At 39.6% G+C, this 27,559-nt stretch overlaps 2 protein-coding genes across 9 annotated transcripts in view; one reads left to right on the top strand and one right to left on the bottom strand.

The window, feature by feature from the left end:
• The window catches only part of FBXO38 (F-box protein 38), a 52,320-nt gene extending 44,387 nt beyond the window's left edge, over nt 1-7,933 (bottom strand). For 5 of the 6 annotated variants that reach the window (XM_067732183.1, XM_067732186.1, XM_067732185.1 and 2 more), the window contains exons 1-2: nt 7,807-7,933; nt 660-849 (exon numbers count right to left, since the gene is read on the bottom strand). In XM_067732183.1, coding sequence (XP_067588284.1) covers nt 660-787 — 128 coding nt within the window. In that variant the 5' untranslated portion in view covers nt 788-849; nt 7,807-7,933. Of the gene's footprint in view, nt 1-659; nt 850-7,286; nt 7,732-7,806 lie in introns of those variants that run through there. The other variant, XM_067732184.1, reaches the window with a different exon arrangement.
• Nucleotides 7,934-8,055: 122 nt separating this feature from the next.
• The window catches only part of LOC137221849 (serine protease inhibitor Kazal-type 10-like), an 86,208-nt gene continuing 66,704 nt past the window's right edge, over nt 8,056-27,559 (top strand). For all 3 annotated transcript variants that reach the window (XR_010942175.1, XR_010942174.1, XM_067732182.1), the window contains exons 1-3: nt 8,056-8,136; nt 8,451-8,578; nt 15,041-15,138. The gene's annotated coding sequence lies outside the window, so the exon portion shown is untranslated. The remainder of the gene's footprint in view (nt 8,137-8,450; nt 8,579-15,040; nt 15,139-27,559) is intronic.

Here is a 27,559-nt window from a genome sequence, read left to right as displayed (position 1 = left end):
CTGGGAAGATCCCACATGCCGCAGAGCGGCTGGGCCCGTGAGCCATGGCCGCTGAGCCTGTGCGTCCGGAACCTGTGCTCCGCAGCGGGAGAGGCCACAACAGTGAGAGACCCGCATATCGCAAAAAAAAAAAAAAAAATATATATATATATATATATATAGTTTTAAAAAAGGATTTTGAAAAAAATTTACCTCAAAACAACTTTAATGTGTGCACTGCATATACCAATGATGGGTATTATTTCACAAAACTTTTTTCATTTCCTTTCGTTTATGTGCACACAGAGCAAAAGTGTTTCTCACTGTGGACTGTAATCCAAAGTCAGAAACACTGCTTTATATCATACACACAAGGTACTGTAATAATAAAAGTCAACAAATCTATCAGTCAGTAAGAATTCCAAGAAGCCTGGAATGTTAAACACAGTCTAGATAATGGCTGCCCAATAAAACTTTCTCCAATAAAGGAAATATTCTCTATCTTCACTGTCTGTACTGTCCTATACTGTAGCCACTAGCCATACTGGATCTTTAATTTAATTTAATTTAAATGCCACATGTGGCTAGTGACTACCATATTGGACAGCATAGCTCTAGCATTTGCTCCTACTTATACTATACATTCCATGTAGGTGAAAATCAACCAAACAAAATCTTACCTAAAAATATGGCAAAGCACTTCATGTGAAAGTTGATTCATATAGTCCTTTGTTTCATCTGATATTGTTTCTTCAGGAATATCATTGTTCATGAGACACGTTTTAACACTTTTCTTTCGGGGACCCATTGCTGCGTTATCTCCAGTATCAAAGAGCAAATCTCTCCTTTTGGTTACTTGAGTTCAAAGACCTGAAAGCAAGCAGTGATTAGAATAGACTAAAATACACGAAACCCAGATGCAGAAATTATCTTGGTAAAACAATGTTTATTTTAGAATACAGACAAACGTAGTGCTATTACAATGGTACAGACTACATTCAAATTAATAAAAATACTACACGAAAAGGCACAGAACATCTTTTTCCTGAACAGCAGTAGAGATAAAAATGCATTACTTAGAATGAGCAAAAATCCAAGGAATCAGGAGTCCTGGATTCTATTCGTACTCTGTTGCTTCCTAGCTAATTCACTCAATTTCTCCAAGCATCAAATTCCTCATATGTAAGATAAGATTAAAATAAACAAACAAAACCCTTTCCAACTCCAGGCGCTTGTGATTCTAGGACTGCCCCAACACAGCAGAAAGGAGAAGACTCTTGGATTCTAGTCCTGGATCTGCCACAAACTACTTCTATAAACTTGAATCACCTTTTAAATTCTTCCTTCTCCCACCTATAAAGTGAGGGGATCAGATTTCACTGGTGGGTCACATATCCCTTTATGAATATGATTAAAAAAAAAAACTATTAACCTTATCCACAAAAAGCAATAACCAAAAAAACTACTTAATTTTACATGCAATTTCAGAGGAAGAATAAAACAACCCTTCTCCCTCACCCTCTCCCATAAATATTAAGGAGCAGAGGTTAATTCACTTATGTATCAGATGTATGTTTTGTTTGTTTTTAAAATAAGCTTTAGTGAGGGAGGAAGAAGAGAAAGGAAGAGGAACTGAGTGGGGGAAATAACATAAAAGTCAGATGAGCGAACTTCTGCCCAGAGGTTTGTTTTATTTTGCAGATCAGGTTAAGAGGGAACTATGTGAAAACAGTGTCCTTTAAACAGCATTATCAATTATCTCTGGTAAAATTCGGAAACCTTATCTGGATTCAAAGTGAGAGAACTGTAGAGTTCAGAGCTTAATCATGCTATAGTGATGCAAAGAATTGCTGTCGCAAATCTGTCAACCTCTGGATTAAACAGTGTTTGCTCCCTTTTATGCACCAATGCTTTTTCTTTATTATAACCTGTTACTATCAAAAGTTTCTAAAGTGGACCCCATGCTTCCATTTTCTTACAGAGTTGCAATAAAAGTGTAATCTTTTCTTGATGACCTGAGGTTATCATTTGAATATACATTATATTCTGCAATATAGTCTCAAGGACTCCTGAACTATATGGAGTTTCTGGGGTTCCTTTGCTTCAGCAGCATATGGGAGCAAACTACAAGGCTAAGTGAATTCTTTTATTTCTTGTGTGTGTGTGTGTGTGTGTGTGTGCGTGTGTGTGTGTTTTCTGGTCTCTTCTCCCCTCACTGAAAGGTTATGCACTGTGACTTCTGACTGGTGTCAGCATGCTTGCTTCTCCCTGCACTCCACCCAAACACACACACACACCTCTAATTTGCTGCTTCTAATCAGCTATGGCCTGGGAAACCAAAGAAATAAGTTTTTAGAATTGTGTGTGGATTAATATCAACAGGCAGTTAGTAGTATGGACTTAAGGAATTCTGCAAAGAGTAGGTACATGAGCTACAGTTCACTGAATTTGTTTTTATAGAAATTTAATACACATGATCAAACGGAAACCAAATCAGCCTACAAGAAATCCTAGTTTGCAGAGGATAAAATCTTTCCAACCTGACCAAGCCACCTTTCCAATCTCATCTTTCACTTCTTATCACTTGCTCACTCCAGCCACACCAGTATCCCAGTTCATCCATTTGTTTAACATTCATCTTTTATTCCTAGTAAGCTATTAAATCTAATGTTCTTCCCTTCCTTTTTTTTTTGGCCTGGAAAACCACTATTCTGCCTTCAAAATCTAGTTAAACGTTAAGTCCTCTGAAAAAACGTCTCCTACTAAACTCCCCTTCTGAGCTCCCTGTGAGACTTAACTAACATTAGCTTCTCCCATAGCAACTTGGATAGTATTATATTGATCATGTCTCTGCCAGGAAAAGGAAGAGAATCTCAATCTCCTGCCACTGGGTGATAACAAATCACACGTCTGATGTGTGAATATCCATCAGTCTTTCCGTTATTCCATATGTGCCCAGTAGCTGCAAGGCTGCTAAGAACCATTTCACGCTCCTATTTTTGCCACCACAGCACTCAGTGATCTCAGAAACAAGCCTGTAACCCTGGCAAAAATGCAATCATACTTTACTCCAATAGGAACACATAACAATTAGCTACACGGAGGCATTCAAATACGTTGACAAGGCTATAAACCAGTACAGACCAATCCAACCATGGATTAATTCTCCAGCTATGTTATTTAGCACATGCTTCACCTTTTACAGCCTCACCTTTGACAACTCTAACCGTTCATGGATACCACGTTCTTGATTTCATCCTCTAAGTGAAAATCCTTCTTGGCCCTTCCCCCTTCTTTTCCTTCAGCAAATCCACACCACTTAATAATTTCCACCCTCATCTTATGACTCCACCTTTTATTGCTCCTTATTTTGCAATACTGTGGTTTTGTGTGAATCAGATTTAGTAGCTCCAGTGCACAACATACACTTGAAATTTTAAACCAATAGATTGCACCTTAAATATCACTGAGTTTATATAAAGTTCCCTTGTTTAGAACTTACAAAAATATTTACTCACAGATATGACATTATACAACATTATAGAGAGGTTAGGTTAAGTCTCCAGCAAGCCCACAAAGATCCATTTAACCTACTATGCATTAACACTACTACCAAAGGGCCTAAGTTAAGAGGACTACAACAAAAATTTAGGTGAAATTGTAACATAGTTCCCATATCACATCTAGAAATGAAAACTTGATCACAGAGCTATTTATTTGGCAGCAGGTGGAGTAGTGACTCCCCTGCTACAAGGCTTCGGTGGGAAAGGGACTTGTGGAGATGAACGTTGGGGTAAAGGATAAGACTGCCATCTTCCATCTAGGGGCTTTAACAGTTCAGGACCCATAGCTGGAGGAAATTCCTCAGTCCTCTCCAGTCCAAGTAGGTGCCCCTGGCAATATTAAGGAGATAAAAGGCTCATTCAAGGACTCAATTATTTGCCCTCACCACCATTCAAACTCTACTTAAAAAAACAAACAACAAAAAAAACCCACACAACTGTTTCAACTAAAGCTGGCTTCATCATCACTTAAGTGAAATACATGACTGGACTAGGCTGAGAGCATTTCATCCCAGGCACTGAGTACAGAGGCCTGGTATCCCTGTTTGAAAAGAAAACACCATGAAAGATGGAGACCTAGTGATGACGGAGTCTCTCTTATACGTGCATGTTCTCTCTCAATTGCTTGTCTTTCAGTGGGATGAGGGATAAAAGCAGGTGAGAATAGAAAACTGCCATGACTGGTCTTCTGTGTCTTGGTTTCTTCCTACCCCTATCTCCAAAATATCACCACTCACCACTTGAGAAACTCAATAAGGTAGAGAAGGTCCAAAGCAGCAGCAAGTAGAAAGAGGAAAAGAGGGAATTCCAGTTATCAACAGTAGATAAAGATGACACATAGGAACGGGCCTAGCAGAGGAGTTATGGAGGGTAAGGGAGAGGTGAGTATAAATAACAAGTGGGTATAAACATGCAGAGACTACATTTTGCAGCACTAGGTGTCATTTTTTAGGGTCAGCAAGTCCTGGAGGCTGAGATTCTAAACCTCAAAGAAATATCATTTTGAATCCCAGAAAGTTAAAGGTGAAGAGTCCTTCACAGACTTAAAGGGTCACACAGTTCTTAATTTTTTGTGGGTCACAAACCCATCTAAGACTATGATGAAAGCTGTACATCCCCCCAAGACAAAAACAAAACACAGCCAGACTCATATATAATTTCAGGGGCTTCACAGAGACATGGAAGCTCATCCAGAGGACCCTATCCAAGGCTGGTCCCTCAATTTTTAGATGGACAAACAGAACCACAGGGTATAAGTCACTTGCCAAGGGCTTATATTGTCAGAGTTCAGGCTGGGATTCAGATTTCTCAGCCTACACTATACAACCTGTCATCAAGTCAATCCTTTGCACCTTGGCTGGCTGCCTACATTCCAGAGCTATGCCCCAGTGCTTGGAGATGCACTTCTCGATGCTCTGATAGAACTGCTGCTGACCACACCCTCCTTCACAAATTAGAGCTTGTGGTCCATCTAATTTGGCTCACACACAGTAGCCCTACAGCAGCCCTGGGTCTCCTACAGTCATCCTGTGGCTGGCTGTTTAGCAGACCTTAGCCACAGGAAGCATCACTTTTGTCCTAGTGGCCCAATATGTTCTAAGTAGTAAGCCTGAATTGTTTCTGAGCATTCTTTAAACTTGAGAAACCCAACAAGGTAAGGAAGGTCCTTCTCATTAACACATAGGTGTGCTCCTCTCCTTGCAACCTGCCGGTTCAAATCTCCTCCTATCCCAAACTAGACTACACTATCCTCTACTAAGTTAATTCATTCTGGTTGCTCCCAGATTTATCCCTATCTTTTAAACCTTAACCCTCCAGGCTACTTCAACCTCTTGTTGAGGAGCACCAACATTTCCTTGCTTGCAAAAATCATTTTCCTTTTTATTCTCTACTTTCATTATAGAGGTTTTAACATGTATTGTACACAATTCTGACAATCGTTGATACCTATAAAAGTCCTATATAAACCTACTCTTTTAGTCCCTACGCACAACTTAGAAATCTTCTTACACCTGTTCCATCTTGTCAACATCCTCTTTCATCCCTGTCTTATTCTTCTAATTACTCTCTTACTCAGATCACACTGGACCCTCCAAGGTACGTGTTTGTCTCTTACTAACATACTTTATAGGGCAGCAATAAACCGACTTACCTTACAACTAATGAGAAAACTTAGGGACCTCTTCTTTTATGAAACTTTCACAATGCTGAATCAATTTCCCCATTCTGTATCTAATTAATAGCAATTTTTTAAAAAGGAGTTTCTCCAGAGAATTGTTATTTTCTATCTATTCATCAGTCCATCCAACCAACCGCTCACTCGACTACTTTTTTATTGTCTATTAGGTGCTAGGTGGTGACAAAGTCTTTCCTCCCATGAAGCTTACAGTCTCACAGTGGAGACAGATTCTACCAACAGTTTCTGACAACTCAGCCACTTCAATTACTATAACTTAAATTCCCCTTCATTAACCTCACCAAAAATATCTCTCTCCCATTTAAAACTTCCCAATGTCTTCAATCATCCTATCTGGTCAAAGGCTCCCCTGCCCTTCAGGTTTCTAACACCCTTCTTCAGTTTCTATTGGCTTCAGCTTGCTCATATCAATGTAATATTGCATGTCAATTTGACACCATTCCTCATCATAGATCTTCTATGTCTACTTCCTAGAACAGCCTCTCTTGCCTAAAGAAATGCCGCACCACATCCACCAAGCTGGTCAGATAAAAAACAAATAAGAAAACAATTATATTACTGAAAATGTCCAGGAGTCATCCAGTCCAATCTTTCATTTTCCAAGATAAGGAAAGTAAGAACCAGAGAGGTAAGCTGCCTTGCTCAAAGTCACAAACCCAGAAAGTATCAATACCAGTGCTGAAACAAGGATCCATGTCTTTAACTCTAGTTCAAGTTCAATTTTATTTCACTATGTCACTCTTCCTTACTGTAATCTAGCTTTTCCTTCTTCTCCCATTGTGTATCTTTTTTTAACTAAAGTGTGTACTTCCAGGCACACAGTCATTTAAACAAACACACAAGTCTATATTCTTTACCCAAAGAGGACATAAGAATCACAGCATCACAAATTTTAAAGAGAAAGAACCTTAGTGATAACCTAGACCAGTAATTGTCAAAAAAAGTTAAAAATTACAAGCACAGATTTTTCAATCTATATGGCTACATAATATGTACTCTCCACACCTCACCTCTTCCCTCCCCCAGAAAATCATCGCTTTATGGAGCCATTATTTTATTCTTCATTCGTGCAGACTATGGGAAAGGGGATTAAGAACCTGTGACCTAATCTAACTTATTCGTTTGTCAGATGAGAAATCTCCAGTCCAGAAATAGGAAGGTAATCCAGCAATTTAATAGCAGTTTTAAGATAAAAAACAAAGGTTTCCTATGTTTCACATTTGCGTGTTTTACACTGCTGGTATAGGTTTCTAAAACAAAGTCTTCAGGACAGAGCTTTCCACTACACAGGAAACATAGGAACCTTACGAAGTGCCAGTTGCCCTTGGCCGATTTGGCGTCTGTAAAGAAACATGGTAGACACCTCTGATAAGTCATCTCCTGGCTACACAAAATGCAGGGAAAAGATGCTTTTCTGGCCTGTCTCTAAGGTAAGATTCCTTGAAAGGGAGTTGAGAACCTGATTTTAGAGCTAGGAGGGGGATCAGAAGCATCCAACACCTTCGTTTTACAGATACGTAAACCGTGGCACAGAGAGGGTAACGGACCTGGGCAAGGTCAGAGAGTGAGTCGGTGGACGAGGTAAGTCTAGAACTCCGGGCTCCCGATCCCTTAGCTGGCCGCCTCTCAAAGATGTATTCACTGCGTCCTGCTCAGAACATCTCCTCAGTAAGCTGACTACAGTCCTTAACACACGAGCTTAAACACTGACCTAACGTTAAAATCGTGGAACTTCTGACGCCCAGAGTGGGATGGGGGTCCCAGAAGTTGGCCAGGCCAAAAGTCCCCATTTTGTTGAGAAAATCAAGACTCAGGGAGGGTTCTGTATCCTGGGATCTTGGACCAGATTCAGGCAAGGTGGCAAACCCTGTCACCAGGGCCTAGAAGGCCAAGAACCACAAACCCAATTCCGGCTCTTCGGGGAGCTCTAGGCCCGAAAGGGGCCGAAGACCAAGAGCCCGAGCGGTCGGGGGCCGCAGAGCCCCATCCAGCCGCCTCCACCCGCCGCACGCACCCCGGGCTCTGCAGTCCGCCGCCCGCCCCCGGCCCACCCGGCCGCCGCCTCACCTACGCCAGCCCTCCGTTTGTTGTAGTGGTGGAGGGAGGGAGAAACGCAACATACACTTCCCGCGGCCCCCACCGCCGGGGCGCTTCCGCTTCCGCCGCCCCTCGGGCACTTCCGGAGTGTTGGTATCCCGGGCTGGGCCCGCTCCCCATGCCCATGCTGGGTGTGGGGTGCGGGTGTCCAGGCCCGGCAGCCATGTTAAGCGTGGCGTTTCGGAGCGCGCTGGGGGCGCGTCCTTCATTCACGTGACAGCGGCGCCACGCCCAAAGCGTCTAGCGTCGGACGCCGGATAAATGCTCGTGATTCTGCGGTTTGTTTTTTGTTGGCTTTGGGTGAGCTTTCGGTTTTCGCGTTTCTCTTTTGTAAAGTAGCGAGCTAGGTTCCAGTAGCGATATTTCCAGAATTCGTTCACCTGAAAACAGAAAATCTTTTTTTGGGGGGGGGGGGGGGGCAGTTAAAGATGTCAATGTTAAATAAGCCCTTCCCTACTTTTGTGGCATTGTCTCTACACGTAATTTACAATATTTTATAGTTTCCAAAGGGTTTTCACGTCATTGTCTCATTGAAAACTCCCTGACACCGTGACGTATGGGCAGGAGTCAGTTTAACCCGTTTTTTGTTTTTTCCTTATAAAACTTATCTTCAGAGAGGATATGGACTGAAAAAAAATGCACAACCTGGAAGTTGAGAATTATGTTTTATTCAGCGCACTTGCTGAGGACTTGAGCCCGGGAGACAGCCTCTCAGATATCTCCGACGGACTGTTCTGAAGAGGTAAGGGAGGAACCAAGATATGTAGGAGATTTTGCAAAAGAAAACAAAAACAAAACGCAAAACAAAAACAGGTAGTTGAACATGAAGATATTACTGCTGATTAAAGAAAAAACAGACATGTCAAATTAGTGACTTTAGCTCTTTTTTATGTATGAGAAGATGTGAGAATCTGGGCTTATTGAAATCATTCCTTTGATATGTACCGTAAGCGTCTAGGGTCTGTAATCCTGTTTTTCTCCATCCTGACTCCCCGTAGGGTGCACCTTCAGGGACAGCTGCAGTGATTGATGGCTTGACGGCCACACCATTCTTTGCTAACTGAAATGGCAGGCAGCATTCGATGTCTACATAGGTAATTTCTCAGTGTCACACAGCTAGACAGAAACACAGATTTTTACCCTCCAAATCCCGAGTTCTTGCCCCTAAGTACAGGTAACCCTTGAATACCTCTGGGATTAGGGGCCAAAAATTCATTTATAACTTTACAGTAGGTCCTCCGTATTGCAGTCCACATCTGCAGGTTCAACCAACCATAGAGTACTCGCTCTGTGACCTTGAGATGTCAGCTCTAAGCCTTGGGTTTGTTAGGTAAAAATGGACATCATTGTGGTACCTGCATAGCAAACCACTGCAGAATTTAGTGGCTAACACATAATTTGTTAGGATTCTGTGAGTTGACTGGGCTCAGCTGGGCAGTTCTAGATTGGGGTTTCATGCATTTGAAGTTCGATGTCAGCTGAGACTTTAGTTAACTTTGGGCTCCAATGGAGATTATATTGTAGGCACTTTAAGGTGTAAGCCCTCTAGGGGCTCATCTAGAGCTATCCACCAGAGTGCCTACACATGGTCTTCTCCCTCTGGTTTGGATCTCTCAGGGCAAATCGCTGGGTTCTGATAGGGAACACTCGGAAATAGAGCAGAAAGTGAGCTGTTCCAAGCCATACAGTAGGAAGCTCAAGGACAGGACTTCATATGATCTAGCCTTGGGAGTAGAAGTTACTTCTGTCACATTTTGTTAATCAAGGAATCTCCCCAGATTCAAGGGGAGATAGGGAAGATTCCTCCTCTTAATTGAACGAGTAGCAAAGAATTTATGGCCATCTTTAATTTACCACGCTTTACCACGCTTTAATTTACCTCATTTGTTTGTTTTTAACTGTTTGTTCTTGGAGGGATGTATGTAGATTTTATTAGCACATGCATCAAAAAGGAAGGCTGGTAGCCCCACCAGTACAGTCTTGAGTCTGTACATGAATGATTCTTCACATGATTTCTTTTTAATTGTGGTAAAATACACATAACACAGTTTACCATTTTAACCAATTTTATGTGCACAGTGGCATTAAGTACCTCATTGGCATTAAGAATATTTACATTGTTGTGCAACTGCCCTGCCATCCACCTCCAGAATTTTTTCATCCCCCCTAATTGAAACTCTATGCCCACTAAGTAACAACCCCCACCTGCCCACCACAGCCCCTGGCAACCACCGTCCTACTCCCTGTACCTCATATAAGTGGACAATATTTGTCCCTGTTTGTTTGGCTTTTTTCACTTAGCATAATGTTTTTAAGGTTCATCCATGCTGTAGCATGTGTCAGGCTTTTCTTTTTAAGGCTGAATAATATTGCATTGTATGCATGTATTATATTTTGTTCTTTCATCCATCAGTGGACATTTGGGTTGCTTCCCAAACGTCTGTTGTGAATAGACATTTGTGAATAATGCTTCAGGTAATATTAGTGTGCAGATATCTCTTCTAGATCCAGCTTTCCATTCTTTTGGATATATACCCCAAAGTGGGATTGCTAGATCACATGGTAATTTTTAATTTTTCCATAGCAGTTGCACGATTTTACAATCTCACCAACAGTGCAAGGGTTCCAATTTCTCCACCACCTTTCTCTCATTTGTGTTTTGTGAGGTAATATTTGTAATCCACTTAAAGAGTGCCTGGCACATAGCAAATATTCCGCAAAGGTTAGCAGTTACTGTTTGATTCTTCAGAAGCCTCTTTTTCTTCCTTCTTCTCAGCAGTGTTTGAAGTTGCAAGGGCTGAATTCTTAGGTTGTGATATTCTTAGCATGAAGTTCACTTTCAAAAGCATCATAAATTTTCCCAAGTTACATAAGGAAATGCTGTGAAAGGATGTTGTACGTAGGTATGTGCGTAGGGAATCGAAGTTTCAAAACCAAACACAAGGTGGTAGATTAGGCATGCACACACACAAAAGGAAAAAAGAAAAGAAAAGGCTGCATAGGAGGCTTTTATAAACATGAGGTCGGAGTGAGCATAAAGGAACAAGGCCCTTGTTTATCATTTTTAATTTGGACCATACTGTTCAAGATCAAGGTTATGTCCCAAGAAAGTGAAAAGATTTAGAATGAAACTTCAGAAACTCAAAAAGCTTTCTTTTAAATAATTAGCCTTGGTACTTCCCTGGAGGTCGAATGGTTAAGACTCTGTGCTTCCACTGCAGGGGGCACGGGTTCCATCCCTGGTCGGAGAACCAAGATCCCGCGTGCTGCGTGGTGCAGCAGAAAAAAATAACAAATAAATAAATAGCCTTACTGTGTTTTCCCTGTCACTGCTTCTAGTGCTGATCTTTTAGCCTGATCTCTAGAGGTGTGAGAGTAAATAAGTTATTTTTTTAGAAAAAATGTTGTTTGAAATGCCAAGAGCTATTTACCATCAGCCAACGTTTACTAAGAGACTACATGGGACCTGGGAATATGTTAGACAGGGCTGCAAAGATGACTAGGAAACAGTCTCTGCTCCTAGGTAATCTGGGAGACATCATCTACAAGAACACTTGAGTGAAATTTGGGAAATCCTGGCACAGTGGAATGTCAGGATGCCCAGGCAGCACAGAAGACACTGAGTGAGTCCAGGCTCTATGCAGCTACACTTGAAATAGTAATTACAGACACCCTCTTCAGCTCACTTCTCCTTCCCCCATGAGCTTCTCTGTCACTACTTCTTAGTTGTGTCTCTGTATCATCATCCTGGCTCTAGTGTCTCTCTTGCAAATTCTTATTGTTTTGTTTTGTATTTTTTTAATCACAATGTCTCTCTACCAACCCTTTTAAATACATGATTATATTTAATCCCTATGAACTCTGTAAGTATTGCTTGCCCCATCTTACAGGTAATGTATCTCAGGTTCAGAGAGGTTAAGTATTTTGCTAAAGCTCACACAGCCAGTAAATAAAGATAATCATTGTGAAATTTTCCCTGTCTTACTTCAAAACCCATATTCCTCTTGTGCAATCTTATAATTTTTCCTCCAAATAACAATCTGATTAATCTTCCTAAAGCACACTGGGTAATGTGTCAATGGCTCATTTTTTCTTCAACTTTAAACCTTGAAGTATACATTTGTAACTTGTTAATCAGACTTCCAAGGCCCAGTATTCATTGGTTGCAGCCTACCATTTCAATCTCATTTTGCTTCACAAACGTCACGTCCTATGTGCACACAGGACTCACTGTTTCCCCTTACATACCCTATGACTCTCCTGACCTTGACTAAATGAGCAAGTTGCCCCCCCATAAGTAGAAGGTGAATCAACCTCATCCAGCTGTTACAAGGAAAGAAATGGAAAGTTCTGGTGAACTGGGCCCAGCTAAGTGAGCCCAATACTGAGATGGAAACTGATCTCCCTTAAATTCCAAAAGTAGCAGGTAGAAAGCAGTTGTAGTTTTCAAAAGCTGGTTGCATTTTGAGCCTGACATGGTTCATTAATTCATTCAACAAATATTTTGGGGGCGAGGCATGGGACTAGGTGCAAGGGAACAATGATGATAAGTGGATATGTTTCTACCTGCAGTTTGGTAAATGGAGACAATCAAATAAACATCCAAGTGAATCAGTTTCTCAAACATAAACGGGGGGCTGGGCACACAGTTAAGTTTAGTTGAAGAAGGGATTAAGGAAAGGATAAATACACTCAATTTTTGCTTTTAAGCACTTCAATTGTTTAACAAAAAACCTTCACAAGTAAATGTTACAAGTCTATTCAATTAAACATAAATATGGCAAATGACAACTTTTCAAAATGCCAATAACATTTACAGTCTTAATAAAATTTTTATTCTCTTAAAATTCTAAATTTAAATCAATAATTAAAAATTTCAAGTTGGAAACATAAGATTCATCCATCATATTCTTTACTATGCTATATTTTCTTAAAATATAAATATTTTAAATTACAATTATATGTAGACTGTTTCTTAACCCAAACTACAATATAGATGTGATTTATTCCTCATTTCTGTGCTTACGTTTAATCTTTTGGAGGTTATAAGACACTTACTTAAAAAATTCAATTCCCTGTACTGGGGGATTGCAGTTGCATATTGATGGGGGGGTGGCTAAGCCCCATGATTTCCCTTCTTCCCACCCCCAACCCTTTTCCTTTTGGCTCTTGAACTATGAGAACACCTGCCTGGGGGTGGTAGCAGCCATTATATCATCATGTAGATGGAGTCTGTATGGGAGATGATGAAACCAGCATGTAATGAAATTCATAGACTAGCAAAGGGCAGAGGTGGAGAGTAAAACTCCTGGCATTGCTTAAGTCTGGGGATACTGCGGTGCTTGAATTAAGACCCACCCTGGATCCTCCTAATCACATGAACCCACACAATTCTTGTTTGACCTAAGTTTCAGTTAGATTTCATCACTCTTAACCAGAATGGTCCTAATATATTTCCTATGCTACGTTAGCCATTAATCTCCTCTATTATCCCAGACGTTCAGAAAACGTTTGTTACCCCCAAATAGCCTTGAAAGTGCTTGAGGAATGAAAGAAGATGGGGAGAGTCTAACCTGCACCAAAGTGGTGGAGAATGAGGTGTCAGTATTAAAAGGTGAAATGAGGGGCTGCTGGAGAGCTCTGCAAAATTAGGGATACAGAGCAAGAAGGAACCATGAGAACGTAAATGCCCTGCGGTCCTCTGAATTTGGGAGGACACCAGACTGCCCATGGTTTGTGGGCCAGGATGTCAAATGATTTTGTATGGGTACGAAAGTGTATTTTCCAGAAGCTTTAGCTCTGGGTGACATTTCCTTGCCTTCTGCCAAGATAGTAAAGTGTTTCAGCTCCTGGGAGTACCATAACTTATTATGATACGAATAGGCTAAATAGTTAAGTGTTGTAGAGGCAGAAAAATAGCAGGGGATTGAGCTCTGGGCAGGCCTGAGGACAACCTCAGATTCAGAGGAGGGAAAAATGGCATCCAGAAAGGGTAGTGTCAATGCATGTTGTTTTTGCTTGACTTCTTTCATTTCTCCTGGCAGTAGTGCCTCAATATTCCTTTGGGGAACAGTTCTTTATCCTCTTCTAGTCCACGTAGCAGGGCTGTCTCACCCCTGGCTCCTGCAATGCCTTGTAAAGCAGTCCATTTCAATTTCAGTAATAGTTAAGCATGCTTGTAGCACTAAAGACTGATTCAGCAGTCTTATCCCAACTAGTCTAATAAGCATCAAATCTTTTGTTTTGAGAAAGGAAAGTTCTCTTCTACTGAAGTTGTATCTCTAGAACTGCCAGTGTCTACCACTGCAATGGGAACGGGATGGGGTGGTCAAAGCCTGAGAATGAAGACAACCTCGAGGAGAGCATGGATGGATCCAAAACATGGAGAGAGAAAGAGTCTGGCAACATTTTTTGAGACTCCGTATCTAGCCATGCCTGAATTCAGAGATTCCTCTGGACTTTTCAAGTACAGTTGCCATGGAAATCCTCCCTGCCTCCCCCACTTCGGTTCACATCCCCCCACCCCCCTATTTAAAAATTCAGTCACTGAGTTGGATTTTCTTTTGGGTGTTATTCTTCCAAAGAAGTTCAATATGCTACATGTAGTTTCCCCACTAGAGGGTGTAGCTCACTCACTGTACCAGGAGCAAGCCTTCAGAGAGGTAATGCCGGCAGGCAGGCATTTGTTGTTAGACCTGTTGGGACGGTGCAGGGTCCCAGCCACAGAGGTCACATTGCTGATAGGGCCCTTGTCTTAGAAGACCTGGGAGAGCAGTCATGTTACCAAGTCCAAGCTCATACTGCTCACTGCATGACAGGCCAAAAAATCAAGAGACGAGGTATTGGGGCAAGGAATAGCAACTTTATTTGGGAAGCCAGGAGACCTAGAAGATGGTGGACTAGTGTCCCAAAGAACCATCTTACCCGAGTTAGAATTCAGGCTGCTTTTATACAAAAAGGGGAGGGAGTGTGACTGGTTGTTGCAAACTTCTTGGTGCCAGAATCCTTTGTGCTTCCAGCTGTCCACATAGGTCAGGTCACAATGTTCCTGTAAACTTCTAACAAGCCAATGTTATTCTCTGTTCTGCAACTTTTTATTTCTATACAAATGAAAAGTCTTATACCTTTAAAGGTCAAGTTTGGAAGGCAGAGCCTTGAGAATGGGCTATCATGTACATTTCAGGTTTTTTCTTCTCTGTTACAGTCAGATGACCAAGGCAAGGAAATGGAATAGGACCAGGGTGCCAGGTGAAGACTTCATCTCAAGAACAATGAAGCTTCCTTAGTCTTAAACAAAAAAAGGTAAGGGCAAGAATGGCAGATAGATTTTGTCATCCATGCCAAATCTGATAGACACAGCATGCTTGGATTGCTATGTTGAGAAAGATTTTTGAAACCATATTCAGCTTAGTGGCGTATACTGACATTGATTTTTGATATCTGGTGTGGGCATGGAGAGAAGCCGGAGGATTGGATGTGATAGATACTTTCCATCTATGGGTAAGATGTGTCTCAGTAGGAGTACTATTGGCATTTTGGATGGGTCCCTTCTTTACTGTGTGGGACTGTCCAGTGCATTGCAGGGCCTTCATCCACTGAATGCTAGTACTACCACTCCAGTCACTGTGACAAGCAAAAATCACATCCCAACATGTTTTTAAATGCCTCTTAAGAGAACAGTACTGCTCTACTTGAAAATCATTAGATTTGACTAAGAGTGACTTGACTTGGACTCACCTGAGAATTGATCTAGAGCTTCTTAAGTTCTTCAAGACTAACAGGAAAAAGTGAGGATTTTTCTTTTAGAACCTGAGAACAGACTTGTTACCAGTAGTGGATAGGAATTGAAAATGGAGATGGGAATGAAGAGTCTCTAGTAAAGGGAAGAAGATGCTTATAAGGACGGGAAGTCAGGTATAACCTGACAGCAGGTGATTAATATGTCATCCCTCGTTGGGGAAAGGGTAGAGGGAGCCTCAGCTGTTAGGGAAGGGGTATCCCATTAAACATCAGTGTTATTTGGAGTACCCCCATTCCACCTTAGCGTTCCATTGTCTTTAGGTGTTTCCTTAGGTCAGGAGTGTTGTCTTTATATGACAGTTCTCAGGGAGCTGCCACCTACTTTGTACCTCTGAATCCACTGAATAATATCAGCCACATTAAATTATTTTTGGAACAAGTTAGCATATAAGCCAATGAATGAATAAATAAATGAATAAACTGTTCCCTACCCCTTAATTTAAGAGTTCAAGTATCACCTATTTTCATATTCTTTATACCCCTGTCAACGCCCCTGCAGAGAGAAGTGAGAAAAGAGGGTTTGAACAACAGGCATGGTATTGTTGCCACTTTCAAGTTTTGCATTTGTCAAAGACCACGAGGAGCACTTTAGTTGGACAAATTGGGTTTATTATTCATCACCGCGAGGGAGAACACGCATGGAAGCCATAGGGTATCTCAGTAAAAGGATACTAGGAAGGATTTACTGTAGGATTTGGGATTATTAGGTTGATTTAGGGAAATTTTAAGGAAGACTGGCTTTGCCCTGGACTGGATGCTTTTAGGAAGTGAGAGTAATTCTATGATTGGTATTTTAAAAAGTCTTATTTAGAAGGAGGGAAGAATAGCCACAGGCTAAAGTTGTAATTGGTAAAGAAGCAACAGTCACTCATATTAGCCTAGATAGGGGATGTTTGGTAGTTTGGGTAATGTTTATGTTTTGCCTGTGTTCAGGCGTAATTATGGAGTAGTATTGTCTTTGTCTTGATACATCATGGTTGCAGAGCAGCTTTGTTGGATGTTCATGTTTTGTGAAATTGTTTATGATAAACAGGAGAACATCAAGGCCTAGCTGTGAGTAGAAGGCCAAACTATAGCAATGCCATGGTCAGCTCCTGGATGTCATGGGTTGCTTTTGTCTTTCTCACATTTTATTATATTTTTTTAATCATGTTTTCTTGCTCCCTCACTGGATTGTAAACTGCACAAGGGTACAGACTTATTTTGATTACCATTGAGGACCCAGAATCTAGCCAAGTCTCTCAGTTTCATAAGCCCTTAAAGAATATTTACTGAATAAATGAATGAATTGTCCAGTTAGCCTACCAGACTGTGAGTTGCTTAAACTCAGGGGTCACTCAGTTGCTTAAACTCAGGGGTCCTACTCAGCTCTGTATTTCTAAAAACAAACACAATTCTGGTGCATCTCATTAAATATATCTTGAGTTAAAGAGGAGCTTTCCATAGGATAAGATTTATTGATTTTTTAAAAATAAGAAAATACAATGAATTCCGCTTTTTGAAGGAAAGATGATGCTTGATTCAAATCGGTTCACTCATGACGAACAAAGGAAAATCACTTCACATTCAAGATTTTTTGACCTTCTGACATTTTCCACTGTGTTGAATTGTAAGAGTGAGGTGCAAAGCTCTAAGGGAAATTGATATAAATATTTAGTGACAATTTGTATGAAATACAACCTTTCTTCCTTCTACTCTGGCTGTACTATTATAGGGATTTTAAGCAAGGACAGGTCTTGATCTGTAAACTCTTAACTTAAAAATAACCCGGAACTACAAAGATTTGCCTCTCCCCTCAATACCCCCTTCACTCTGGAGACCCTTCTAATTTGTAATCATGGTGAAATATTATTAGCGCTTTTAGCAAATGTATAAACTTGTATGTGAAGTAGGGGGAAGGGAAAACAATGACTCTCCTGAAGAACCATGGGAAAATCTTTTCACTTTTCTGAACCGGAATTTTCTTATTTGTAAAATCACCATAATTATGGTCATTTTGGGTACCTACTGAGATGGGCTCTTGGAGGCTCATAGTGAAAGTGCTCTATGAACTACAAACAAGGAGGATTCATATTGTGGGGCCGCAAAGAGCATAATGGTCAAGAAAAAGATAGATACCGCAGTGTGGAAAACATAAGTGAAAATATTTGTCTTCAGCAGAAATGTAATAACAACAGCAAGCCAATTACTACATTCTGTGATAAGTTATAGTCAGTGGACTTCTGTTATTGCATTTTTCTTGAAAAAGTGGTCCATTAAATAAAAAAAGTAACAGTAGCCACATAGGAAATAAAAAACATTGTTCATCTTCTGTAAATACTTCCTATTTGACTTGGGCAAAGCAATTAACTTTGGAGTCTTTTCTTTTTATGTGTAAAAAGGGAATAATCTCATCCCTGCCTACCATGCAGTATTGGTATGGGTTTCATAGGTGCCCTGTTTAGGAAAGTACTTTCTAAACTCTAGCAGGCTGTTAATTATATACTTGTATTATTTATAGTAATAGCCTGAGAGTAATAGTATCTTCTTCTTTTTTTTTTTTCACTTTACCTGCACCTAGCACAGTGTCTGGAACTTACTAGGTGTTTATTAAAGATTCATGAAACAAATGGACAAATAATGAGAGATTGTTTTAAAAAATTCTAAGGCTCTGGCCAAATATAAGATTCTAATCAAGATAATGTGAAGTTAAGCTTGAGGGCTCTGAATTTTAGATTTCTGGAATTGTTTCTTGGTTTCTCCCCTCATGAGCTATGAGATCTTGAATAAGTCCCTAAATTCTCCAAATCTCAATTATAAAATGGGAGTTAATACCAATACCTACTTCATAGGATTGTTTTGAATATTGAATGAGATAATTCCTATGTAGCATCAAGCACAGTGCCTGACATATAATAAACATTAAATTAAAGTCAGGTGTATTTATAAGTTTTCAAAAGCTCCCCATCATGTAGTCTCTTTAATATTTTATATTTTGGTATGTATGTAATAAATATATTTTCAAAAGTCTGATCATACTGTATACATCATTTTATATCCTTACATTTTCTCGTTTTTAACTTAACATTGTTATCATGATGGTTTTTAGAAAACTTAATGTGTAAGGTCTAGTGGGACTTTTTAAAAATCATACATGGCTTAAAAAGGATGAGCCTTTAAGCAAAATGTTTAACCAGAGAGTTTTGGTGTTCTCAAGCAGATCAACCTTCTGACTGCCCCAGGGTGCAGAAAGAAAGTATCAGACAGAACTTGAACTGGAACCTGAAGGATGGAGGCGCATGTGTTGTCAGTGTAAAAGTGTGCTTGAGCCCCTCATCTTATTATGTACATGCTCTGGCCTCACATTTGGAATGCCTTCATAATCTGAAAAGAAAGCAACTATAGGCTAAAGAAGATACTGTGAAAGTTGGGAACTCAAATAATTCTTATGTGTGAAATCTCTGAAACTGCTGGGCATGAGAAGCAGAATGGATTTCTCTACTGGCCTGGGACAAGAAGAAGATTCTCACGAAATAGGTGTACTAAACATCAGGGAGAGGCATGGACAAGGATGTTTAAGTGGCGGTACCACCCTGGGAAAAAGAGAAGATTTAATTTGAGAAAACTGTACTTCCCTTCAGTCCTGTTACTATCTTTGGAGATGCTAAGAACTATTTGGGAAATAAAAACCTTGGAAAATACTAAATTTCCTGCCAGTAAATTCAGAGGTCACGGGGCATCTACATTTTTAGCATTACCATAAGCAGTGACACATTTCCTTCTCTGTTAGGAACTGTTAATTGCAGATATACTATAAATTATTGAAACCAATCATCTATTGTTAGAATACTTACTTTTCCCTTGTATGTTACTCTTAGAACTTTTATGCTAAACAGATCTGTACATTATTGTTTGACACCACCTTTAATACTTTCTGTAGCACTCACAATAGCCAAAACAATCTGAGAAAGAACAAAGTTGAAGAATCCACCTTCCTAATTTCAAAACTTACTGCAAAGCTACAGAAATCAAGACAGTGTGGTACTGGCATAAGGATAGACATATAGACCAATGGAATAGAATTTAGAGTCCAGACATAAACCCTTATATTTATGGTCAATTGATTTTCAACAATGATGTTAAGATGCTTCAGTGGGAAAGAGTAGTCTTCAACAAATGGTGTGGAGACAACTGGATATCCACATACCAAAAGTGAAGTTGAATCCTCTACCTCATACCATATACAAAAATTAACTCAAAATGGGTCAAAGAGTTAAGTGTAAGAGTTAAAATTATAAAACTCTTGGAAGAAAACACAGGAGTAAATCTCTATGACCTTAGGTTAAGCAGCGGTTTCTTAGATATGACAAAGCACAAGCAACAGATAGATAAATTGGACTTCATCAAAATTAAAATCTTTTGTGCTTCATAGGACACCATCAATAAATGAAAAGACAATGCACAGAATGGGAGAAAATATTTGCAAATCTATATCTGATTAGATACAAGTTCCTTGTATCCAAAATATATAAAGAACTCTTACAACTCAACAATAAAAAGGCAAATAATCTGATTAAAAAGTCAGCAAAGAGTTTGGATAGAAATTTATCCAGAGAAGATATACAAATGGCTAGTCGGTCCATGAAAAGATATTAAATATCATTTCTCACTAGAGAAATTCAAATTATAACCATGAGATGCCACTTCACATCCACTAAGATGGTTGTCATAAAAAAGATGGACAATAACAGATGTTGACGAGGTTGGGGAGAAATTGGAACTCTCACACATTGCTGGTGAGATTGTAAAATGTTGCAGCTGCTTTGGATAACAGTTTGACAATCCTGTGAAATGTTAGACATAGAGTTACTATATGACTCAGAAATTCCACTCCTAGATATATACCCAAGAGAATGAAAAGATATGTCCACACAAAACCTTGTAGATGAATATTCACAGAAATATTATTTATAATAGCCAAAAAGTATATACAACCCAATGTCCATTAATGGACAAACGGATAAAAACAATGTGGTATAGCCATACAATGGAATATTACTCAGCCATAAAAAGCTTAAATAACTGATACATTGTACAACGTGGATGAACCTTGATAACCTTATTCTGAAGGAAAGAAGTCGGAAACAAAAAGCCACATATTGTATGATTCCATTTATATTGATTGTCTAGAATAGGCAAATCCATAAAGACAGAAAGTAAACTGGTGATTCCCAGGTACTGGGGGGATGGTAGAATAGATACAGGTTTATTTTTGATGAAAATTATTCTGAAGTTAGATAGTGTTGATCGTTTCACAACTCTGTGAATATATTAAAACCTGGATTATATACTTCAACAGAGTAATATTCATCCTGCTTTTAAACTAAAACCCTAAGGATAAATTCTTAGCACTGAGAAGTTACTTTTCATTTCCCTGAAACCTTGGGATCCTAGGAAAATGGGTAGACAGTAAGTTTGAAGAAAGGATGGAAGTGAAGAGCTAGTAATAAATTTGGGAGAAGGGATAGCAGTCATCTGTACAGTTTCTCTTCCCTCTAAGGAATGTCAGTGTGTTCCATGGAATTATCATGAGCACTCCCTTGGAAGCCTATAAGGTGAAGTTTTGAGATTGTCTGGAAGATAGTGTAGTACTGGCTGAAGATGACTATGATATAGGTTTTATGGTCTGAGTGAAGGAAAGACTTGGTAAATATGGAAGGAGAACTAGGGGCTAGGTATGAAAGCATGTTGATGGTAAGATGACAACTATTCCAGTCTGTCCGACACTGTCCTGTTTTAGCACTCAAATTTTTGCATCCCAGGAAAACCCTCAGTCTCAGGCAAACTGGGACAGTTGGTCCTCTAGTTAGAAGCAACATAACAAGGACACTGATGGTCTCCTATGTGACAGGTATTATGCTAGGCTCCCTTTATGCATTATCTTTTTCAGTTCTCACGGCCAACCTCTCAGGTAATTACTGAGGTTAATTATCTGTCCTAGATCATAGTTTGAATAGAAGAGCTGAAATTCCAATTCAGGTCAATAAGGATCAGTGTTCACTCTTAACCACACTGTCAATTCTGAGAGATTGAGTCCATACAACAAGTGATAAAACTTCAAAAAAAGATAACTTATAAAGGATTAAGTTTAAAAGTGCTTTTTATACCCATTATTACTTTCATTCTCCCCAAGAACTCATTCATTCATTCAATAAGTACTTACAGTGCTTATGAAGTACTAGACATAGTGCTAAGTACTATGAATAAATCAAAAACCTGCCTTCTGACTTCATGGAGCTTAAAATTAGGAAATAAAGAAATAGAAAAAAGGGGACTTCCCTGGTGGTGCAGTGGTTAAGAATCCTCCTGCCAATGCAGGGGACACGGGTTTGAGCCCTGGTCTGGGAAGATCCCACATGCTGCAGAGCAACTAAGCCCGTGCGCCCCAACTACTGAGCCTGCGCTCTAGAGTCCGTGAGCCACAACTACTGAAGCCCACACACCACAGCTACTGAAGCCTGCGTGCCTAGAGCCCATGCTCCGCAACAAAAGAAGCCACTGCAACGAGAAGCCTGCGCACCACAACAGAGAGTAGCCCCCGCTCTCTGCAACTAGAGAAAGCCTGTGTGCAGCAACGAAGACCCAAAAAGCAGCCAAAAATTAATTAATTTAAAAAAGAAATAGAAAATAAAGTGCGAGTTATAAGAATTATGAAGGAAACAGAAGCATATTAACGTGGAAAATGTCAGAGATAAATCTGTGCTAGGTAGAATGGTCAGGGAAGGCATCTGTGAGGAAGAGAGATATAGGCTGAAACTTAAATGAAGAGGAAGAACTAGCCCTATGAAAATCATAGGGAAAACATTCTTATGTTTGTCCAAAGGTCCTGGAGCAGGAAAGAGCTTTGTACATTTGAAAATATTAGGAAAGAAGAGTCAGTGTGGTCAGAGCATATTTAGCAAGTGAAGCAGTAAATATAATCTCATATTTGTAAATAAGAACTCAAGGTTTGGAGGAGTTATGAGATTTCCCAGTATCACTTAACCACAAGGGCAGGACTCAACCCAAGATCTTCTGACTAAGTACTGAGACTTGTTGCTTTAATTGTTATCTTGAAAAGGGCGATTTGTCTGACAGCTATGATTTTCAAACATTTTAGGAACAAAACCTTTTTCACATAAAACCTCATATTGAAACTTAATGTTCAACACTGATAGAGAGAGGCTTCTCTGCTAGAGTTGTAGGTGAGACTCAAAATCTCACTTTAGTCCCTGTTACCCCACGCCCCTTGGATTCACCCAGCAGAACTGAAACTCCAATGACGCTGTTTTCAGTTTAGAGGATCACATCTTAAGGAGTTCACACACATTTTCCAAAATATGTAGAAGTGTTATCAGTCAGCTACACATTAGATTCTCAAAAGAGGGTTCTGTTTGGGGATTTTGGTTTTCACTTACATGTTCGCAAAGCAGTACACGCAGGAGTTAGAATATGTAACATTGTTAGAAGCACATAATGGGTTGACTCTTATGGAGCATATATGTTTCCGTTGTATAGCCTTCTTTTGATAATGATGGCACGAAATGTCCTAAAACAAAACTCATAGGTCAGACTCTCTACCCAGCATGATCTCTTAATGACTTCTAATATAAGTTCTCGGGTGTTTTGTGCAGAGAGGAGATAATGATCAAATATGTCTTCTTTTAGACTTCAAACATGAAAACTCTTAAATTCAGCAGTCAGAGTCTTTGGAATTTTCTCTGTGAAAGGCAGCTGAGGCTATTCAGCCCTAATCCTTGACTATTTTGTATCTGTAACTTCTTAGAAGGGAAGTAGATTATTCTGGGAAGTGGCAATAATGACTATAAACATTGTCCAGGTGCCTCTGGAGTCATTTTAGTTCATCAAAATCCACCCTCCTTTAACTCTTGTGCCTGGATTGGGCTACCCTGTGTGGTCCCACTCTGGCACTGGCTATAGTTCAGTCTTTTGAGGATTAGGAAGCTGGAATACTGAGGGAAGAAGCTACCAGGTTCAGATTTTACCAGTTATCTCCCCCATTTTATCCTGATTTCTTCAATATTACCAGAGTTGGAGTAAGCTGGTCTTAGAGGAACTTGAGTGACAGAATAATTTGTCTGTAGGCAACAGGGAGACTTGGAAAGTTCATGAGAACTGTGTAATGAGCAGATTAGGAATGAGCTGCCACAATTCCCTACTCCATAGGTTCAGATCACAGTCTATCCATATATCCAGTTTTTTAGCCTACTGCCCTGTGTACAAAACTTCAGTGGCTCCCATTACGTACAGTAATATTTCTCAGATTTCAGTTACTTGGTTCACGATTCCTTCTGAATTCATATGCCATTTTTCTTTAATTGGCTGCCTTTTTAAACTTGACTAGTCACCTTAGATTGGTCCTAAGCATGAATATTCATGATATCTTGAATTTGAAGTTGTACTTATATTTTTTCTAACACACATTTTAAAAAGCTATAATTATTGCAGTAGAAGATATTCATTGGCATATTAACTACAATCATCACTAATACTATAAGAAGGTACTCAAATCACTCTTTGGGAAATACTGTTTTTGTCTCTTACCTCGTCTTTTAATGATTAAGCCCATATGGTTTGTTTGGGAAGGATTTACCGAAGAATTGATTCTTTAGTGTGTTCCTAAAGAATGAAAATGACTTCTAAAATTGGATATAAGTATAGAAAGAAGGATAATTTAATTAGAGGGAATTACAGTACAAAGACAAATGGGAATAGCAAGGACCCCAAAATGGTTTAAGTTAGCTAGAACCTAAAGTGAGAAAAGGGGAGTTCTCGTTTTAGGGACAAAGAGGCTGGGTCAAGGAGGATATGCAAAAAGTTTACGCTAAGGGTAGTAGGAGTCCTGCTTTAAGGAGGGTGGTGTCTCAATCAGATTTGCATTTTAGTAGGCCCATTCTTATGGTTGTGGAGAAGATTACTGTAGGGATTGACAGACTTTTCCTATTAAGATCCAGGTAGTAGATATTCTCCAATTAAAAGCCGTACTACACTCTCTGTTGCTCAGCTTTGTTGTTGAAAGCAGCCAGAGACAGTATGTAAACAAATGAGTGTGCCTGTGTTCCAATAAAATTCTATTTTCAAAAAGTGGTGGCCGTGGTTTGCCAACCCCTGGATCAAACTAAGTACAAGGAAATCGTTAGATGGTTCTTGAAATAATATGGGCAAAAAGTCAGAAGGGCTTCAATGAAAGCATCAGCAATGAACTTAGAGGGAAGAAAGTTATTAAAAATCAAAAATTAGGAACTTTAATTGCTAGCGGTAGATAAGGAGGTGAAGGAGGAGTAAGAGACAGGGATGAGTCCTGGTTTTCCTCACTATTTATTTTGACAGAGATGTCTAGCTTGAACCATATAAATTGCCACTGTGTAGCTCAAAAATGGTCAAATATTAGCAGTTTTATATGGTTTAATATGGTTCAACCTAATAGAAATACTACAAGCTTAGGATTGTAAAATCATTCTTATGCAGGAAGTAGCAAACTTACCTTATATGCAATGTTACCAAAAATATCTGGAAAAAAAAATTTAGTAAAAGGATCAAAAAAATGTAGTGTTGAGATGTGAACAGCTACTTTGCCCATTAAGTAACCTCATGCAAATCAATAACCATGAAAATCATAGAAAAATATGCGGCTTCTTCACACAAGGTTTGTCTGACCAGGCCTGATTCCCAAACACTGTTTCCTTCCCTTCCTCATGCCTGACACACAATGTGCCGCCTGAGAATTCAGCCTTAGCCCATTCTAGCTTTAATGCTGACCTTAAGCAGGAGAGATTTAAACCCGGGGACTCAACATATCATCCACTGCTGGGCAGCTCACACATTGTCTAGACCCATTTTAGAGACAAGTCTAGTTCTTGATAGTCATCCTGGCTACCTGCTGACAGAACTCTTAGATACCTGCCTTCATATATATATATATTTTTTTTTTAATTTCCTGTCTTGAATATACTCTTTCCAAATTCTCTATGTTTCTAAGGAACCGTCTTCCTTTGTTTGACCTCTGTGTCAACAACTGCTTACCCAAACTATTAACTGTTCCTGTTACCTTCATCCTTTATGTCTACCTCACAGCCTTGACTTCTTTCAGCTCTTAGGCTGAAGCTTCTCTTTGCCTCCCCCTCTATCTGTGTCATCGTGCCAGCAGATTGTTTCACATCACGGACTTCCCTTGTTGGTGTCATTTTGCTGGACTTAGGAAGAGCTGAGCCCTCTCTTGAGATTTGATAACATCGGGTTGTGCTGTAATAGTAAGCCAGGTCAGAAACTGACCCTGCTTTGTGTAGAAGGCCTTTGTGTGTGTGCACATGCACAACACAAGTGTGTGGGGGTGTCTGGCTGGTGGGCAAGTATCAGGAAGAAGAGGGAGGAGACAGGAAGTTGATTATCAAGTCAGAGACCGATTATTTATCAAATGTTCGTTGTACATTTTAGGGATCATCCCTTAAAATACCTTGAGTCTGAACCTCTCTGTGGCAGAATTCTTGGGATATTAAAAAATGGACTCAACCACCAATAATCATTTTGGTTGAAGTAGTGAATTCGTTAACTCCAAGAGAAATGTCAAAATTTCAAAAATCCCAACATCCAGAAGTCAGTTATCATTGGCTGGTTACTTCCCTTAGAAGATCAAATGTTTACTCCCTCCCTGAGGTTCTGTGATAAATCCTTACATGAGAAATAGCCAATAGCCAAGACAGCCACAGAGAAAGGTTTCATCTTTTCCATAAAGAACAATGTGATTCATCCACGGGAGTTCCTTCAATTGAAAGTTCATAGCAGATCCTCAAAGGCTCAGTTCTGTTGATGATCTGAGAGCTGTGGCCCCATTATGAGAACCTTAGAACCCATTATGAAGTCACTTTGCTAATAACTGTTTACATGTGACACTGAGGGCAAAGTCATCCTGTCACTAAAGAATAAGACTTGTAGGTAAAATGTTTCCTTCTTAACAGGCTTTGGAGCTGAGGCTTTGACAGCATAATATAACATTGTTTTGTTTGATTGTTAAATTATTATTCAGTTCCATAGAAGTATATATATATATATGTATACAGATTACTTTCCATTATGGGTTAATACAAGATATTGGATATAGTTCCCTGTGTTACCCAGTAAATCCTCTTTGCTTATCTATTTTATGTATGGTAGTTTGTATCTGTTAATCCCATACTCCTAATTTATTCCTCTTCACCTCACTTTTCCCTTTGGTAACCATAAGTTTGTTTTCTATATCTGTGAGTCTGTTTCTGTTTTGTAGATAAATTCATTTATATTATTTTTTATATTCCACATTATAAGTGATATCATATAATATTTGTTTTTGTCTGACTTTAATTAGTGTTATATTCTCTAGGTCCATCCTTGTTGCTGCAAATGGCAATATTTCATTCTTTTTTATGGCTGAAGAATATTCCATTGTATATATATACCTTCTTAAACCAATCATGTCTTGATGGGCATTTGGGTTCCATGTCTTGGCTATTGTAAATAGTGCTGCTGTTAATATTGGGGTACACGTATCTTTTCAAATTAGAGGTTTCATCTTTTCTGGTATATGCCCAAGAGTGGGATTGCTGGATCATATCATTGCTCTATTTTTAGTTTTTTAAGGAAGCTCATAATGTTTTACACAGTGGCTGCACCAGTTTACATTCTCACCAGTAGTGTAGGAGGGTTGCCTTTTCTCCACACCCTTTCCAGCATTTATTTTTTGTAGACTTTTTGATGATGGCCATTCTGATCAGTGTGAAGTGATGCCTCATTGCGGTTTTGATTTGCATTTCTCTAATAATTAGCAATGTTGAGCATTTTTTCATGTGCTATGTTGGCCATCTGTATGTCTTCTTTGGAGAAATGTCTGTTTAGGTCTTCTCAGTTTTTT

This window comes from Pseudorca crassidens, chromosome 3 (assembly GCF_039906515.1).
Source record: "Pseudorca crassidens isolate mPseCra1 chromosome 3, mPseCra1.hap1, whole genome shotgun sequence".
NCBI classification, from domain to species: domain Eukaryota; kingdom Metazoa; phylum Chordata; class Mammalia; order Artiodactyla; family Delphinidae; genus Pseudorca; species Pseudorca crassidens.
This window is presented reverse-complemented; position numbering and strand designations above follow the sequence as displayed.